At 44.7% G+C, this 19,658-nt stretch overlaps 1 protein-coding gene across 5 annotated transcripts in view; it reads left to right on the plus strand.

Annotated features, from left to right (window-relative positions):
* The first annotated feature begins 491 nt into the window (after positions 1–491).
* The window catches only part of LOC147627793 (protein CHROMATIN REMODELING 5-like), a 109,517-nt gene continuing 90,350 nt past the window's right edge, over positions 492–19,658 (plus strand). For 4 of the 5 annotated variants that reach the window (XM_086814766.1, XM_086814769.1, XM_086814768.1 and 1 more), the window contains exons 1-4: positions 492–631; positions 1,904–2,650; positions 2,797–2,870; positions 3,086–3,547. In XM_086814766.1, coding sequence (XP_086670892.1) covers positions 1,954–2,650; positions 2,797–2,870; positions 3,086–3,547 — 1,233 coding nt within the window. In that variant the 5' untranslated portion in view covers positions 492–631; positions 1,904–1,953. The remainder of the gene's footprint in view (positions 632–1,903; positions 2,651–2,796; positions 2,871–3,085; positions 3,548–19,658) is intronic. The other variant, XM_086814767.1, reaches the window with a different exon arrangement.

Raw genomic sequence — 19,658 nt, forward strand, 5'->3', positions numbered from 1 at the left:
TCTCTTCCCAAACAGATGCCAAAGCTCTTTCTCTCTTTAACCTGCCACTTGTAATTCTTCTCCTCCCAAACTTGGCATGTGTGAGGATCGGAATAGTGAAAATATCGATAAGCTGGGCTGCTGTGGGAGGAGGAGCAAGAGCAAGAGGAAGAGGAGGGGCAGGGCCACTTGGTGGCCCAAGCCACGTGGCAAATCAGGATTGGCTATGGTTAACGATTTAGAAAGGGGTTAATGACTTTACATTAGCAAAGGGGAGAAAAGAGGCCTCATTTATCATTTTTTCAACTTTCGTTTGGGTTCTTCGCCTCCGTTCATCTGCTTCCATTTTTCCAACTCACAGACAGACACGCACAGCAGAGCTTCGGCCCAACATAGCCAGGAAAACCCAGAATAACACAGGAGATAAAGCGGCCCTTTATCTCGCCATCGCTCTCTTGTCGGCGTGGCCGCAGACACCCTGTGCCATTGCTTTTCGCATCGGCCTTCTTACGATCCAAGATCGTCTGCTGCAGATTTTCCCTCTGCCATATTGAAACCTATGCGTTTCGCTCTGGAGAAAGCCTCTATTCTTCTTCTTCGCCTTCGTCAGCGACGGTCTCAGCGTCTGCATGGAATTCGCTTCCCTACAAAGGTGAGTCTGTGATCACTCATAAGTTCATCGGTTTTCATCAGTGTCTCCCTGTTAAGCCCTGTTTTCCTTCGGGACGCTAGGGTTTTCGCCCCGCCGCCTCTGCGTTCCTCTGCTATTCTTGTTTTTCCCAAGCTGCCAGTCTCCATAGCTAACTCTGGCATTGCGAAAGATAAGGCGTCTCAGAAACTGGCCCGAGCTTCGACTTGGTTGTTCTTGCTTGGAATGGAAGACCTCGCCATCCTTTCGCCGTTCATGTGTCATCGGACCATTGAATGATCGCTTGGTTACTGGTGAAAACTTTCCCCACAAATGATCCATTAGGGTTAAGCATGAGCTAATGTATCCCTCCTTCTGGTTTAGTTTATTTCTGCTACGATCTTTCATGCTGTGATTTTTTTGACAAGGACCTGCACCACCAATGATAATCAACCATGAATCGCTTCATTAAACCTTAGCCAGCTGATCAATGCCTTAGACGCTATGCTTTGTATCTGTCATTAGCAGTTTGACCTAGCTGTAGAGGGGTGTGGCAGTATATTCTTTGCTGCCCAGTGCCTGTAAATTGCAGGTTCCAGGAGTTAGTTCTGTACCTTGGAGCATCTTCTTCTGGAGGTACTAGGGCCTTGCTTAGGGGAAGATAGAGTGCTTGGCACTGTCCTTAGGACCATGTATGAGCACAGGAGGAAGAGAACATCAATATATCTTCCTTAGCCACATGGCATTGTCCTTAGGACCATATTCTGTATTGCCCAGTGCCTGTAAATTGCAGGTTCCAGGAGTTAGTTCTGTACCTTGTAGCATCTTCTTCTGGAGGTACTAGGGCCTTCCTTAGGGGAAGATAGAGTGCGTGGCATTGTCCTTAGGACCATGTACGAGCACAGGAGGAAGAGAACATCTATGTATCTTCCTTAGGCGTATGGCATTGTCCTTAGGACCACATAGAAGTAATATCAAGGTCTACCTTTTCTTTATATGATAGCTTAGAAACATTGAGTGCTGCTTCTAACAGCAAATCTGCTTCAAGTTTTCACAAGTAGAGCTTTCAGAACCTTTGTTTTGATCCATCAGTAATGCAAGGGTTTTTTGTATTGAGTTATCTTCAGGACCCTTCAGTTCTAACAGTTGTGTACACTGTAGAGGTCCTTCTTGTGTTCACTTGATGTATATGAAAGAACTGGATTTTTTTCTGGGTTGGAATTTCCACTGTGCTTGTTTGGTCAAATCATTCAACTATGATGCAAGGTTGAAATTTTTTGATTGCATCTTTTGTAGTCACTGACAGGCAACACAACTGGATTAAAACTTGCGGTAGTTGAGGAACCATGGCTTTTTATGAAGATGGGAACTCTGATGATGAGGAAGATAGTCTTACCAATGTAAGAAGGAATCATAGTTCTGGCAAAGTTGGAAAGTCAGAAGAACATACAGATGGGTTAGAGTGCAGTTCAAGTGATCACATTGGCAGGGAATATGTTAGTGATGCATGGCCGAAATATGCACCTGGAAGTGAGGAAGAAGGTAGTTACGGCAATGCATATGAGAACAGGGGGATTGACTATGTTGTCCACAACTCAAATCAGGCAGTGAAGTATTCGAATGACAATCATTCACTTTACCAGAATGCAGCAGATGATTTTAGAGGTTCAGAGTCTGACTTTGAAGGGGAGGAACAAAGGTATTTGTCTCAGTCAAAATTGAATTGTGTATATGCGGATAATGATAAGGATAGCCTTTCAGAGAACGAGAGTCTGGACAATGATGCGGCAGATGAAGATTACAAGGTTGATTTGAATGGGGATGAGGATTTTGCGGTGTCAGAGGAGGAGGATGCTGCTGCTTACAATGGTAGATTGCCAAGGTCTTTCATCTCTGAGAGGTCAGTCAAAGCAAAGGGTAAAAGAACTGGACTTGGTGTCAGGACTAATCTGAAGAGGGAGTCTGGTCTTAGGCGTAAACCTGTACAAACACAAATTGATGATGATAATTATGATGACGAGGCCGATTTTGAAGAGGAGGAAGGTAATTAGGAAGGCTGCTCTCGGCGAAGTGAAGATTGATTGTGATTGCTGAAAATAGTGCATTTTGAATATTTTAATGAAGCCATCAGGCATGCCGTTCTATACATTTTGTTTATATTTTATTCATTATCTGTCATAAAAATGCAGAAGATGATCCAGCAGACGAGGATTTCAATCCCAGAGATAGCTCTCCTGATGCAGTTGCACACAGCTCTAGGAAGGTAGTGCAGCAACACAGCATTTGGCTTTGGATTTACTTTTTTTCACCTGAAGCTCTGGCCAGCTGAAGTTTGTTAGAATGGAACAATCATAATCATTTAGCTGTAGCAGTTTGTTTTAACGGTCCTAGTAAAGGATTGTTCTGTGTGTGTGTGTGCGCGCGTGCGCGTGCGCTCTTTTGAAAAAAGCAAACTATGTGGATTTGGATGTTTGGCAGGTTGATGTGGACTACGAGGAAAGTGAAGGTGAAATAGGTGAAGACGATGACGACGATAGCCTACTGCTGTCAGAAGGAAGTGACAATGATTATGTGTTGTCTAGGAGTAAAACAAGTCGGAGGCAAACCAAGGCTGGTAAAGACTCTAGCAGCAGGAATGCGAATAGGAGTTTGCGTTCCAAGGGAGCAAGGTTTCTTTTTGACGATGAGGATAACGAAGAAGAAGCTGAAACATCAGCAAGGAATCTGGTCGAGGAAAGTGAAGATGACGACTTTGTAGGTTCGAAAAGGAAGTTTAGAGGGAAAGGGATTAGGTTTACGGCAGCACATGTTAGGAGAAAGGAGAAAGAGCTCCCATCAAGGGAGACGCGCACCTCGAGCAGGTCTGTTCCAAGAAAGTCTTATGCTGAAGCAGAAGAAAGTGACGATGAGGAACTGCAGGGAGCCAAGAAGCAGGCAAAGGTATGTAAGCCAGCCATTAGTTTAGTAGAGAAACATCTTCTCTTGGTAAGATTATTGTAGGAACAAGGGGTGACATTTTCTTGAATTGAAAACATAATCTTTTTCTTTTCTTTTCTCCCTCACATCATGGTAGGTTCGGTTTGATGAGTTCACTGCAAGATCATCTACGGTACTAAGGAGCTTTGATTACCCACCATTTGAGATTGGCGTTTGGTTGGCTAGTTGGCTTTATAAATATTCTTGTGAGAGGGAATGTTAGAGTAGTCATTAGGGCACAGCCTCTGGGAAATGCATTGGCATGAGCACAATTCTCAAACCTGCTCACTTAAAAAGTGCACCTCAATAAGACACAAAACCATACCAACTGAGATGTAATAACCATCATTATATTCATACAAGTTAGGATTTTGAGAAGATTCATAGGTAATTCCATTCAACAGTACCTTTCGCATACCTCAACATCCTCTTTGCAGCATTCTAATGGTTCTTTGATGGCTTTTGCATGAATTGAGCCACATAACTAATTGCAAAACTAATATCAGGCCTTGATATGATTAAATAAATAAGACTCCCAACCATTTGCTCATAAAGAGTAGGATCAACAATTTCTGATCCATCATTGGGCTGTAGTTTCAAGCTTGCTTCCATTGGAGTGTTCATGGGCTTTGCAGATGGCAATCCAAACCTGCCAATTAAGCTCAATGCATACTTCCTTTGTGTCATACTGGATTCATGTCTTGTTAGCATCTCTAGATATCTGAATTCCCAAACAATAGTGCAAACCCTTCATCTCAATGTGGGAGAGAGCATAGACTTCAAATCTGAAATTTCTGTCATGTTATTCCTTGTCATGATCAGATCATCCACATAAACCACCACCCACATATAATGTAGAATCAACTCCACTTTTTAAAAGCTTTTGGGGCAGCCCCAACTACTCAAAGAGAAGTTGTCACACTTGCAATGACATGATACCACTATCAAATCCCGAGATCTCTCCGAGAAGGAAACTTGCAAAACAGCCATGAAAAGCAAGACAAAGCAACAAACTCTAACCCTAGAAGGCAAAGCGGAAGAAACATATTTGGGTGCAGGCATACTCGCCAGCCAACCATGACAGCCGTGAGCGAGGCTCACAATCTTGGCCATCCCCACTGAGCCACGAGCTAGAGCGTCATGCTCTCATGAGTGTCTTGCCATCATTCTCATCCGGTGTACTCTACCACCCGGGGTTGTCCCCCAAGGACGACGGCCTCTGCGCGATGGTGCTCTTGCTCCACGCGCTTTGCACTCCTGGGCTCCATCCATCGGTGTGTGCCCAACTGGTGCCCCTCCCTAGCTACCAATTCCTCCCCTTGGGTTTGCCTGACCCCCACCAGCTTCTGGGGGTCTTGAAACATGCTGTGTTTCTCTCCTTGGACCTATGCACTTCTTCTGGAACACCAAGTTGGTGAGCACGATGTTGATACAATGTTGCCTGGTCAAAACACCACCAAAAGATCAAGACACTGGCGATGGTTTCATCCATGCGCGACGTAGTAAGGGTGGGTGAGACATGTGTTGGACATGGATAGCAACAATATCTCAGAATCAGCCCGAAGCTTTGATACCAGTGTGATGTGCGGAAGCTCTAGGATAGTCTTCTTTCAGCCCTAAGCACTGCATAACAATCAGCATAGCGAGAGAGAGAGAGAGAGAGAGAGGGGGGGGGGGGCTGTAAATTCAGTACATTATCTATGGCCTTTGGCCTTCCCAAAAAGGGTAACAAAAAACTAATCTATAGTAACTATTCGGCCCTTCTAGCACTATTTCACATGATGGAACCCTTGCCTGGACACATGACAGGTAGAAGACGAAGAGAGAGAAAGAGAGAGAGAGAGAGAGAGAGAGAGAGAGAGAGAGAGAGAGAGAGAGAGAGAGAGAGAGGGGGGGGGCTGTAAATTCAATACATTATCTATGGCCTTTGGCCTTCCCAAAAAGGGTAACAAAAACCTAATCTATAGTAACTATTTGGCCCTTGTAGCACTATTTCACATGATGGAACCCTTGCCTGGACACATGACAGGTAGAAGAAGGTACGAGGACAGGGACCATAAAGTTTGTATATGGAAAAGCGCCAGTCTTGGTCAAAAAGTAGAGAAAAGCAAAAAGTCAAATTGTGTTGACCGTGAGCGAAGAGCACTATTGGCAAGAGGAGACTGAGTCGGACCAAAAGGCAAAAGGCCACTTTTTCAAAAAGCAGCTCCAGGGCCAAAAAGCAAGGCCCTGAAGCTAGAAAAGGAACTTTGGGAAAAGCTGTCTTGTGGATGGACTACCATGAGGTTATAACTTGCACATTCTTATGAGGTGAATTTTGGCTTGTTCCTAGATTCATCTAGGTATATACAATATCTTATTGTATAAAGTGTAAAAGATCAAAAGCAAAGCAAAAAGCAAAAACAAAAGATTGGCAAACTTTTTGGCCAGAAGCAGGACCTCCCACAGGTATAAAAGAAGCATGAACCTTTTTTGAAAGCATCATGGACTAGGTGTGAAGGTAATAATTGAGGAGTAAAAGTTTTCGTCGTTATTGGAAGGTGTGTGGAGCTTATCATCTTCTTCATCAGCTGCTTCCGTACGTATGTGCAATGCTGCTGCCACCGATTGGAGCTGCTACCTTTGTGCCACTTGGCCGTACTTTACAAGTTGCGAGCGTTGCTCCCCTCCGTACCAGTTGTGCCAGCCAGCGCCTATTGTCACCGCTAGCGACCACTTGAGTTGCCAACATTTGTAAGCTACTGTTGTCGCTACCTGTTAGCACTAGCGCCTCCTCCAGCTGCCCCATGTTCTGCCATTTGTCACCTGAGTGCTAGAGTGCCACCTGCCCTAAACAGAGCCGCTGATTGGCCACTACTGGTTGGGTTGCGCCATCTGTCAGCGTCGCGCATAGCTCAGCACAGCTACCTCCGCCAGAGCCGCCGCCATGTGCTATACTGGGCGCCGATTGCCTACTCTGCATCATCTGCTGTACTACGCCAACCACAAATTTGTACCAACTAGTGGCTGCCATACGGCTTCATAGACTTGTTTTGGTTCATTCGCCTCTGTGCAAGCCTTCTTGTGGGTTGTCTCTATTCAAGTTTGGGCAATGGAATCTACAATTGGTCAACACTTCGCCATCTACACACATCTCTTGGGTACCTCGTGTACGAGCTTGGGGTTATTTGGGACTTGGATTTAGATATTGAATCTGGTACTAGCTTAGGGATTAAGCATGTCCACATGTTGTGCATGTGACACAATACCATGATTAGAGGAAAAATCGTCAAATTCATTTGATAAGATCTCACCTCCTCTATCTATCTTGAAGTGTGGTGATTTTGCATCCGGTTTGATTTTTAGCGAAAGATTTGAATTTTTTGAAGCATATAAGGGCTTCAGATTTGTGCTTCAAGAAGAAGACCTATGTTTCTTTGTATAATGGTCAAATAAAGTTAAGAAATATTCAGCTCCTCCCAAAGAATTTCCATCGGAGTCCGGCCAAAAATAGCAACTCTCCTAAGTTTTAGGAGTGTGGTCCTTTGTATTCCAGGATAATCCCCCATTCCCAAAGCTTGTACTTTTCAAATATTTAGACATTTTGGAGTCCACCAGATCCCTTTCATATTGGGAAATGTCCAGGCTAGTAGGCTGGTGACATCCTCCCTAGCTTCTTACAAGTTGTCCGCAACTTTAAGCTTCAAGCCATATATTCAAGATATAATAATCATGTCCCATCAAGTGGGCGAGACGAGACAGTCGCAAAAATCCAATATAACTGAAGAATCCATGTTCCAAATAAATGGGCAAGACTAAATAAGTCTCCATAATACTAATATCAAAATCATGTCTCAAAATAAATGTGAAGAATTCCATGGAAGATATGCTAGACACAGGCACAAGAGCCAATTGTGTCTCAATCACCAATATCAATGAGATAATCATATGTCAATGAAAATCACCAACTTGGTGCTAAGACACTTAAATAAGTGCCATGCACAAGAAACTAGTGCCTCACACAGAAACATGTGCTATGCACACAAACTGGTGCCATTCTAGATCACAAACCATGTTGATAGAAAAGCCGGTTCTCCATAGTTAATATCATAGGTATACCCTGGTTCTCCTAGTTTATAGGCATTGTGGCCAAATGAGAAACCATAGATATAATCCATAAGATCCATGTCACCGTATAATCCAGTAACAAACAAGCTCAAGGCACACAAACATGTCCCAATCCACATGACCCTTGGCGTACACATAAGTCCCCTGCCAACCAGGTATCATGTCCACTTTACCACTTGCACTCCGTTTTGGTACTCTGACCACACACCTTGGATGAGAGGTGGGCTCTAGTAACAAGATAAAACAATCACTCGCAGGCATAGATAGCTTGGTGTTCCATAAGCATTTCTGCTACACATAGTTTACAGGCATTTCGGCCACCTCTAGTTTGTAGGCATATCGGCCACCAACTCACACTATCCTCTTAAGTGCTCATGTTTCCTTCCATCTGCTCTCTATTGTTCCACCATACATGGTAGAAACAATCTTCAAGAGAGCACGTAGGACGAGAACACTACACAAGGTATTGTAGGCATATGCTCACTTATAGTAGTGCTATGTGTGAACAGGGCTTAACCAAGGGCACTTTTTTCCATGTGGTTTTTCCCCTTGGACATCAAGTGTGAAAGGACACATATAATATTTTGTAGTTCTATATTATATGGATGTGGCACACATGCAAGGGTTGACTTGCATTTTGTGGATACCACACTTTTGGCTCTCTCTCTCTCTCTCTCTCTCATTTCTGTGTGTGAGCTTCTCTACCCTGCACCTAACCCTAATGTGCAGGTTTGTGTGTGTGAGTGTGTGAGTCCAACACCCAACATTTGGTATCAGAGCTGGGAGCTGGGAGCTGGCCTTGGAGTGGTGGCTGTGCAGAATCTGCCGAAATTCCGTCCACAGGTTGCCGAATTTCGTCGCCTGCGTTTTTCCGTCGACTGTGGATTTCCGTCCGCCAGTTCCGTTGACGCTCCTCCGTCCAGCCACCAGAATCGGGTGGCACTAGTGGGGAGCCCACCACCTCCGCCCAGCCTCCCAGGCGGCGCTTCCTCTGCAGCCGGCGTCCCAGTGCTGGCGCCGACACGCTTCCAGCACCCTGGCGAGTCAGCGCTCCGTCCGTCGACGTCAGTTTTGCTCCGTCACGGTCCTGCTCCGGCGCCTCCGTCCCGTTCCGTCGACACCTGGTCCCGTTCCGTCGACGCCTGCAGACTAGCCGCCACGCCATCCCAACGCGCCCCGGCTCCCGTCCCGTTCGGCCTCCGTCGCCGTCGCCTCGCCCAGTGTCGTCTCGACCCGCCGTTCTGTTCCGGCCGACCACTTCCGTCCACGCCTCTCCGTTCAGGCCGTCTCCACCCGCCGGCTCGCTCGCTCGCCGGTCCTGCTCCGTCTCGACCAGCACCAGACGACTTCGGCCATCCGCGCTGGTCCCAGCCCGCCGGCACACCCTGCCAGACTCCAGCGCTGAGCCCGCTTCCGCTTCTGCCGTGTTCGCACCCTCCGCCTAGCTCGTCCGGCACCTTCCCAGCGCTCGTCTCTACCTACGCTTGCTTGGCCTGCACGCCACCAGCACGCTTGCTCTAACACCCAACATTTGCTCTACTACCCAACATTCCGACTAAGCCCAGCATGCAAACCCGCCTCTGGTTGGTCGTTTGCTCTCATCCGTCCTCTGCAACGTACAACAACACTCCCTCCAACGCCTTCACCTGCAACGAATACCTTCAACAAGGTCTTCCCGGCTGCCTAGGTACCTGTGTTTCAGCAAACAAAAAAAAAAAATGCAAGGAAAATTTGAAAGATTGCAGGTGGTGGATTCAGGCAAATTGGGGGATTTCTCAATTTCAGGAAAAATTGAACCTCTCTAATTTGCAGAAATTTGGGGGTTTTCAAAATTGAGGTCAAAATTGGCAAATTGAAGCTCTTACATTTGCAGAAATTTGGGGCTTTTTTGAAAATTGGCCAATTAGATGCACATTGAAGCAATTGGAGTGCATAAAAATTGGGGATTTTCTGATTGGAGCATGTAATTGGGCATTACAGCTGCGATTTGTCGCGTATGTATACACATTGAGTGTAATTGGACAATTTGGTGCAGGTTTACACTTGCTTTGGTTTGCAGGCATACATTTGCACAGGACATTTAGTTGCCTGGCAGCGCACATTGGTGCTTGGTTTGCTTGCAGTTATACTTTATTGACATGGCACAGAATGCTACAGATGTATTTGGTGTGCTCACCCAGGAGGACAAGCTGGATGGATCTAACTACTCCCTCTGGAGTTTTATGATCCGTAATTTGTTGGTAGTCAAAGGGCTTTGGGGCATCGTGTGTGGTGATGACACACATCCACATACCATTCAGCCAGCCACGCCTCAAAGGGGAGGTGCTCAAAGAGCTCCTGATGTAGATCCTGCTCCCACACAAGAGCAGAAAAGATGGGACTCTAGAGATGCACAGGCCATGTCATTGATAGCCCTTTCAGTGAAAAGGACTATTATTCCGCACATTCGTTCATGCAAGACATCGAAGCTTGCATGGGACACATTGGAAGCAATGTATCAGGTACGCAACGAAGCAAGAGTTGCCTACTTGAAGAGGCAATTGGATCTTCTTTCTATGGATGAGGGTGACTCCATGGCAGATCATCTCACCAAAGTGAAAGATTTGCAGGAACAATTGCTCAACATTGATGAGGTTATCCCAGACAGACAGATGGTCACCAACACTCTTCATTCTTTACCGCCTTCCTACTTGGGCTTTCACACCTCTCTCAACCTCTCGATGAGAGGAGGTGGTGATCCCGTCACTTTTGAAGAGCTCGTGGGTTTACTCTTGCAGGAAGAGCAAACAAGAGCAAACATATCGAGCAACCATGGTGGAGAAAAGGCATTTACAGCCAAGGATAAGGGTAAAGCAAAGAGCTTTAAGCATGGGGGACAACAGTCTAGCAAGGCTGGTCATGGACAGCCCTCTTCTAGTGGTGAAAAGTCTGACAAAGGGGATGCAAACAAGCCCAAAAAGAAGGGCAAATGTCACTACTGCCATAAGCCTGGACACTACATCAGTGAATGTAGGAAGCGGATTGCAAAAGAGAAAAAGAAAGAAGCAGGCAATGCAGTAGCAGACTCTTCGGATGACAAAGCAAAGCAATCAGCTAATGTAATCCAGGAAGAGTACACTTTTTTGGTCACATGCACTAGTGACACACCAAGTGCTTCGAACACTGATATGTCTTGCATTGCATCTGACAGACAGAATGCATCATGGTATTTTGATAGTGGTGCTTCGAGCCACATCACTTCATGCAAAGATGTATTTCAGCACTTGGTTTATGCTTCAAATGGCCGCACTGTATCATGTGCAGATCATACCACATATCCAGTAAAGGGAATTGGTAATGTCATACTTATTGCAGCCAATGGTGCCAATATATGTATGAAAAATGTATTGTATGTTCCAGGGATAAAGAAAAATCTGCTCTCCGTCTCAGCCATAAACGACCAAGGTTTAAAGGTTGAATTTGAACATGGGAAGTGTTTGGTAAAAGACCCATCAAAGGGTTATGTAATAGTCACTTCTGGAACACGATACAAAGGCTTGTATAAGCTGGACAGCTATGACAAGCGCACTTATGATGCAAATACAGTGGCTGCCCACACTCCTGCTATGCATGATGCAGAGCTATGGCATGCTCGTTTTGGGCATGTAAATTTTCAGAGTTTGATGCTTTTGCAGAAGCATTATATGGTTGATAATATGCCGCCTCTTGAGTCTCCGCCAAGACATGTATGTGAGGGGTGTATTTTGGGAAAGATGCATCGGAAACCATTCCCCAAAGATGGAGGTGTTAGAGCTGAAAGTAAATTACAGCTCATACATAGTGATGTATGTGGTCCAATGCGGATACCATCCATAGGGGGGCATCTTTATTTCGTCACATTCATTGATGACTACTCCAGGTTTGTTTGGGCTTACCCTTTGAAAGCGAAAGAAGATGTGTTTACATGCTTTCGACACTTTGTAGCAATGGCTGAAAATATGTGTGCATGTAAAGTCCAAACACTTCGCTCAGATAGAGGTGGAGAATACATGTCAAATGCATTCAAAGATTATATGCTTCAAAAGGGCATCAAACACCAATGTACTGTGCCTTATGCACCGCAGCAGAATGGTGTAGCTGAGAGGAAAAATAGATCTCTCATGGAGATGGCAAGATGCATGGTGAAAGCACAAAAGTTGCCTCACAAATTCTGGATGGAAGCAATAATGTGTGCAACTCATGTGTTGAACAGGTGTCCAACAAAAGCTTTGAAAACCATAACACCATTTGAGGCTTGGTATAGCCGAAAGCCAACAGTGGATTATATGCGTACATTTGGGTGTTTGGCATATGCACATGTGCCAGAACAACTCCGAACAAAGCTTGATGGCAAAGCAATTAAATGCATTTTTGTGGGCTACTACAGCAATGAAAGCAAAGGATACCGTCTTTATAATCCAACTACACGAAGGATTTTTGTGAGTAGAGATGTGGTATTTGCTGAAAATTCAGAACAGCCCATGGCCAGCTTGTATAAAAGTAATGATACAGGCTTACAGGACATGTTTGATGGACTTTTACCCATTGCAATTAGGGGGGGATTCAGATCAGCCAGCCCCTACACAAGAAAATCCACATGTAGAACATGTGGAACAGCCAGCCATTCAGCCCCCTTCTGTGGAAGAAGTGGAAGATCTTGTCAGGGAAGAGCAAACAGCCATAGACACAGCCAAGTCAGTGCCAAGATGGTTGCTGAAAACTTTGCAAGAAAGCAAACTTGCAGCTCCACTCACAGGTAGAACAAGGGCTAGTTCCAGCCATGAATGTACATCGTGGGGAGTCTGCATTCGCAATGGTGGTCTCTTTGATTCAGAAGAGCCTTCTTCTTATGAAGAAGCACATGAGAATGAGCATTGGTTGCAAGCTATGCAAGCTGAAATTTCTTCTATCATGAAGAATAATACATGGGATCTTGTGGAATTGCCTAAAGGCAAGCATGTAATTGGAACAAAGTGGGTGTACAAAGTCAAAAGAAAGTCTGATGGTACTATTGACAGGTACAAAGCAAGACTTGTGGCTAAAGGCTACTCCCAGAAAAAGGGAATAGATTATGAAGAGACTTTTGCTCCTACTTCGAGAATGACCACAATAAGATCTGTGATTGCATTGGCTGCCCATAAAGGATGGAAAGTGCATCAATTGGACATCAAAACTGCATTCTTAAATGGGGATTTACAGGAGGAAGTATATGTAAATCAGCCCATTGGTTTTGTAGTTCCTGGTGAGGAACATAAAGTATGTAGGTTGCACAAAGCATTGTATGGGTTAAAACAAGCTCCAAGAGCTTGGTATGATAAGATACATGCTCATCTAACCAGCCAAGGTTATGAGAATAGTCCAGCTGAAAGCACATTGTATGTGAAGAAAACCGATGCCGATATTCTCATAGTCATCTTGTATGTAGATGACATGCTCATTACAGGTACTAGCAAAGCACAAATTTAAGATTTCAAATCTGATTTGAAAGCTGAATTTGATATGTCAGATTTGGGGCCTTTACACTACTATCTCGGCATACAGTTTATGCATACAGATGATGGCATTGTTATGCAGCAAACTAAGTACATAAAAAGTTTGCTAAAAAGGTTTCACATGGATGAATGTAAGCCCATTTCTACTCCGGTAGAACCAGGTGTACGGCTTACTATGCATGATATTGGAGAGCCTTTTGAGGCCGGCCTTTATAGCCAGGTAGTGGGATGCCTCATTTACTTGTGTAACACGAGGCCAGACATATCTTTTGGGGTGTCTTTGTTGAGCAAATTCATGCACAGCCTAGGCACAAAGCATTGGCAAGCAGTCAAACGCATCTTTCGTTATCTTAAGGGTACCTTGGATCTTGGTTTGTTCTATCCCAGGGGGGGCAGCTTGCAGCTTTATGCATACAGTGATTCAGATTGGGCTGGTGATTATGAAACCAGGCAATCCACCAGTGGGAATTGTTTTTTTTCTTGGCAGCTCATGCATATCTTGGTTGAGTAAAAAGCAACCCACTGTTGCTACATCTACTTGTGAGGCTGAGTACAGGGCAGTCTTTACAGCTACAGTAGATTGTGTATGGTTGAGGAGACTATTGGCTGATCTTCGTGAGTGTTAGCAGACACCCACCACCATTCTCACTGATAGCCAGAGTGCTATGGCCGTGGCACGAAATCCAGTATTTCATGCACGTACCAAGCACATAGAGATTCATTATCACTATGTCAGAGAGAGGCTACATGCAGGGGAGATCAGTTTATCTTATTGCCCTACACAGGATAATGTTACAGATCTATTCACAAAGGCTTTACCTCGAGAAAAGTTTGAAGCTTTCCGCAAAGCTTTGGGCTTACTCTCATACAGAGAGTGATCTGCTACCCTTGTACAGGTTCACACTTCCACTACAGGGGGGATTTGTAGGCATATGCTCACTTATAGTAGTGCTATGTGTGAACAGGGCTTAACCAAGGGCACTTTTTCCCATGTGGTTTTTCCCTTGGACATCAAGTGTGAAAGGACACATATAATATTTTGTAGTTCTATATTATATGGATGTGGCACACATGCAAGGGTTGACTTGCATTTTGTGGATACCACACTTTTGGCTCTCTCTCTCTCTCTCTCTCTCATTTCTGTGTGTGAGCTTCTCTACCCTGCACCTAACCCTAATGTGCAGGTTTGTGTGTGTGAGTGTGTGAGTCCAACACCCAACAGGTATGTTGTGCTCGACACTACCCTCTGAAGTGTCCATGTTTCCTTCCATCTGCACTCTATTGTTCCACCCACACATGGTAGAAACAATCTTCAAGAGAGCACGTAGGACAAGAGAACACTACACAGAGTATGTGAACCATGAGTTCCATATAAGTCCAATGCATCCCAAATTAAGGGAGCCAAAAACAATGTTTCCATGAAACCATCTCAAGGCAAACAACAACACCTTTCTCCTTGCATGGCTATACAAGGGTTAGTGAACATCAAAAACACTTCATAGCGAATAGCAAAAGCACCAACTTTGCAAACTCAAAGTATACTTGGCTTTTCTTTGCTAGGTTGGTCATGAAGCCAAAATAAATATCTCCTCACCATATCCTTAAGATATCCCGAGATATATCTCCATATAGCTTGATAATATAATCCACAATATCCATATGGAAAGAGTGCTAAACATGTGCATATAAGGCCAACTCCATACCTTCAAGATAAATTTTATGAATTCATAAATCCTTCGACCAAGCTGTCTATTGCTCATTCTCTTGCTTTATAGGCTATGAAGTGGTTGGCCATGCTTAATAGCAATGATGGTAAGTGTGGTCCCCACTTGAGATCTTTTCTCTTCCTTATTGATAGAAGGAAGCCTCTGCTTCCAAGAAAGCCTATGCTCTAATACCAATGTAACTTACGGGTGCCTGGGGGACTAGGGCCTTTGACACACTTATTGATACCATCAATGAATATTAAGACATTCAAACATGGCCAAAGCCTTAACACATATCCATCATCTCTTTGCAAAAAACATAAAAGCTGGACAAAGCAACCACAAATGTTGAAAATGGAGCTTCCACATGTGACACCGCATAGAGGCTGAATAGGCCGACCCCCCCCTTGGAGTATTTTATCACCCAAGGAGAAAATATCATGTATGTCATGTCAGGCTCCACATGCCACACATGAACAATAGAAAAATAGAAGCTGTAAGGAATTTTGTGACATTCCTCCCAGCTTCTAAGCAGTTGACCACAACTGAAAAGCTTCCAAGTAGGCCTTCAGAAGCTCCGGATAATTTGCAAAATAATCCTCGTCCATCCATTTTTGCGTTCATAGTTGAATAGTTTTTAAACTTCACAAAATACTTGTTACCTGGTTGCTTTCGAAGAGGTGCTTTCTCAAACTTAAGTAATACCCAATCATCTTCCTTGAAAACCACCTCTCGCTTGTGCTTGTCAGCTCTCTTTTTCTGCTTAGCTTGAAATCTTTCTATGGCTGTCCGAACCTGTGCAAACGCAGTATCCAATCACGAACATACTCATCTGTTGCAAAGATTTCATCTTTTGTTCGTAAGATAGTTGGAAGTACCACCTTGCCATAGACTATCTCAAATGGAGCCTTATTAGTTGAAGAATGCACTATGTTATTGTATGCAAACTCAACCAATGGCAAATACTTTTCCCAATCTGACTTCTGCTCAGATACATAACACTTGAGCAAGTCAAGCACAGTTGAATTTGCAATTTCACTTTGACCATTCGTTTGAGGATGATAAGCTGATGAAAAACTCAACTTTGTGCCCATATTATCAAACAATGTCCGCCAAAATAAACTGGTAGTCCGAGGATGTCTATTCCCCACAATAGACTTGGGCATGCCATGATGTTTGAAAATCTGAGCTAAGAACAACTTTGCCATGTGCTCTGGCTTGATTATTTTCCTCATACGAATAAAGTGTGCTTGTTTGCTAAAACGATCTATAATAGTCTATATAGCATCATTTCCATGTGCCGATTGATTTCGGCAAATCCATAATGAAATCCATAGCAATGCTTTTCTTCCTGTGGAATGAGTAAGGGCTAAAGCAAACCAGGTGGCTTGTGTCTGTCAAACTTGACTTTCTGACATACTATGCACTCTCGCACATAAGCTTCAATATCCTTGCGTAGAGCTGGCCAAAAGAAGTATCTTTCCAAAGCCTGTGTAGTAGCCAGAATACCACAATGACCAGCATATGGTGGATCATGACACACTTCCATAACGTTTTGGCGTAATTCACGCACTACACAAATACGATTTTGCAACATCAGAAACCCATCTCTAATCGAATAAGATGGGACAGCAGTACCATGATTCAAATCAGCCCAAAATAAGTTGAAAATCTGTGTCCAAAGCATTCATCATCCCCTCGAGCTGCATGTTGATGTACATCATCTCCTCGGGCTGCATGGCCCCTCATATCTGTTGCATGGGCTGCAAGTCCCCTCAAAACACTTGGTCGGGCTGCATGCCCACTTACGTCACTTGCTCGGGCTGCATACCCTCTTACATCACTGGTGCGGGTTGCATGCCCTCTCACATCACTGGTGCAGGTTGCATGTCCTCTCACATCATCGGAGTTCCCTTCACGAGATAGCCTGCGAGGCTGCCGTGTGAAGACCCACTTGCTCTCATCATCGAAAACAACATCGCCATGGCTTTTTAAATAAGCAACAGCCAACTCTCGAGGTTTGTCAATTCTCGTTTGTTGGGCAATTGCATCAAAAGTGACCACATCAACCTTGACATGAGACTTTGATTCAATGACCCTCTATACATCAGGATCTCTTTGCAAAGCACGGAGCTCTTCAAGCTCATTCATCAAGGCATCAATATCTTGCCGATCTTGAGCCCTGGTAGACAACGGTGGATCGTTATCTGCCAAAGCCCCAACATGTTCCCGGCCTCTTATCTCCTTCTTGCATGCGGCGAGTATGGGTGATAGAGTCCTCCACAGAATGATCTGATTGGCTGGCCATAATGTATCTTCCAGCTTTTCAAAAAGAAAAGAATTTTTCGTGCCCCAGGAATCACTCTCTATCAGTTTCCCAAGTATGATACCGAATAGACTGCAAGGGTGCAACAGTGTCCCTACAGAGATAGGAGGGCCACGAAGTCTTTCCACACGCTCAGTGCCCCTTAAACCAAAAGTAACTCCTTTCGAGGCGCGACAACAAGATGAGGGCTACCTCAGAATCCCAACCTTCTCTCACGGATAATGACTCCTTACAGCCATATCCAGCATCATATTAGGCACAACTGTGTAGAAAGCCAGGCTTTGATACCAATGTAAACGGAAGGGCAACTGTTCATGGAAAATCTTATCAATCATGAAATCTGAAAATACACATAAGCATGCCAGATTAAACAAGATGACAAATCTGCAGAGTACACCACACTAGGGGCCAGAAGATGGGACTTTGCGGGTGCCCAGGGTTCACCACACTAGCTGCACCTAATTCTTCCAATACAATATGAAAACAAGAAAACATAACATAAACTGAATTTGCTGACAATTCTCAGCACAAGTGAGCATTCCCGGCATAAAGCATAATGTAGGACAACCATGGACAGCCCATAGCACTCCCACATCAGCTAGGGATAGCTCTGCATCTTCATCTTCCTCTTGTTTGGCTCATAGAACTAGTCAACCAGCCTTATAGGGCTGTTAGCAACAGTTGACCAGCTCTCAGAAGCCACAGAAGGGGTCGACTGGCAGCAGCACACATTCTTGGAAGACTCCGATCTGCAAAAGATGACTCTCCCTCCAATCGGTCAGCTTTCTCCCCTCTTTTGTGCCCTGACCAGCAGCTTTTTAAGAGCTGTAAACAGGCGGCCAGCAGCAAGAAAGGCTCCCAGGAGTAGTTGACCAACTTCTACCATACACTTGGATGGTTTCCGTCGTGATGGATGGTGAGAAAAGGCTGCCCACAGCTGCAAAAACTGGTCGACCAGCTCCCATGCACCCAGAAACCCAGGCACATGCTCCCAATCTGAGTTTTCTGCCAGTAATAAGGACTTCCTGCTGAAAATAGTCCACACGTGTGCTTTTCTGGTCCAGTAGGGGAGTGCCTACCATCAGTTGGTTCAAATCTAGCCCGGTGCCCACCTTATGGCTGCCACATGTATTAAAAGTCATGTCCAGTGTGAATACCTTATAAGTTGTTTGGCCACTTATAAGTGTGTGTGAACCTGCACCCATAATTATTAGTATATGAAACCATAAAGCTGTAAATTGGGTTTTTGGGTACACTTACCACCTGCAAAACACATGCAGACCACTTGTCAGTCCCAAACAGGTGTGCACATACACGTCCCCACAGGGTGCCCATGCGTCCCCGGTCCCATGGACAATGAAGGAAAAATCTCAGGCATTGTCTAGGCAAACAAGACAAGTCATCCAAAGATAAAATCAAAGTCATGCACACACGAGTGCAGCTAGACTGGAAGAAACATCCATCTGCTCAATTGTATCCGATAAAATGTCCAGGGCTCATGATCCTTCCGGAACCTTCCCAGAACATAAATACAAAAGATTTCCAGTCCTAGGGAATTACATCATTTCAGGCTCCATGAGCCATACATGTACACCATGTCAGGCCCCACAAGCCACACATGTACTATTTTGTTAGGCTACACCAGCCATACATGTACTGTCATGTCAGTCTCCATATGCTACACACACACACACACCATGTCAGGCTACACCAGCCATACATGTATGTCATGTCAGGCTCCACATGCCTCACATGAACAGTAGAAAAATAGAAGTTGTAAGGAATTTTGTGACATTCCTACCGGCTTCTAAGTGGTTGATCGCAACTAAAAAGTTTCCAAGTAGGCCTTCAGAAGCTCTGGATAATCCGCAAAATAATCCTCGTCCATCCATTTTGTATCCATAGTTGAATAGTTTTTAAACTTCACAAGATACCTGCATGCTTGCACTCTTTATGAAAAACTATCTACTAAGGTTGCAATAGGTCCTCAAGTTCATCCACTTTTGGTGGATCTTCCAAAATTGGTTCCATAGGAGGTGGTCCCACATAAGGCCTCAGCAAACTGACATGAAAGGCATTGTGTATTTTCCAGTGATCAGGCAATACCTTGTTTGGACCACAAGAGGAGACGGAGGAGGGAGCCAGTTAAGAGAGATACAGAAGAGGCATATGATGGGTGGAATTCGGTGGAGAGGCCCCTAGTGATGATGGAGAGGCCCCTAGCAATGATGATCTCGCACATGATTAGAAGTAAGCCATCAGTGCCACATGAGATTGTGCGAGCGGAGATGGGGGCTGCAACGATCGTGACACAGGCTCTATTCCAAACAGTGACGTACTTACCCCCGGCTCGCCCTAGAGTCCTTGAGATAGCTGGCACTAGACGGAGACACGAAGTGCTCGAATGCACAGGTGAGCACTGGGTT

The sequence above is a fragment of the Cibotium barometz genome, chromosome 20 (genome assembly GCF_041138505.1).
Source record: "Cibotium barometz isolate CiBa-2024 chromosome 20, ASM4113850v1, whole genome shotgun sequence".
NCBI classification, from domain to species: domain Eukaryota; kingdom Viridiplantae; phylum Streptophyta; class Polypodiopsida; order Cyatheales; family Cibotiaceae; genus Cibotium; species Cibotium barometz.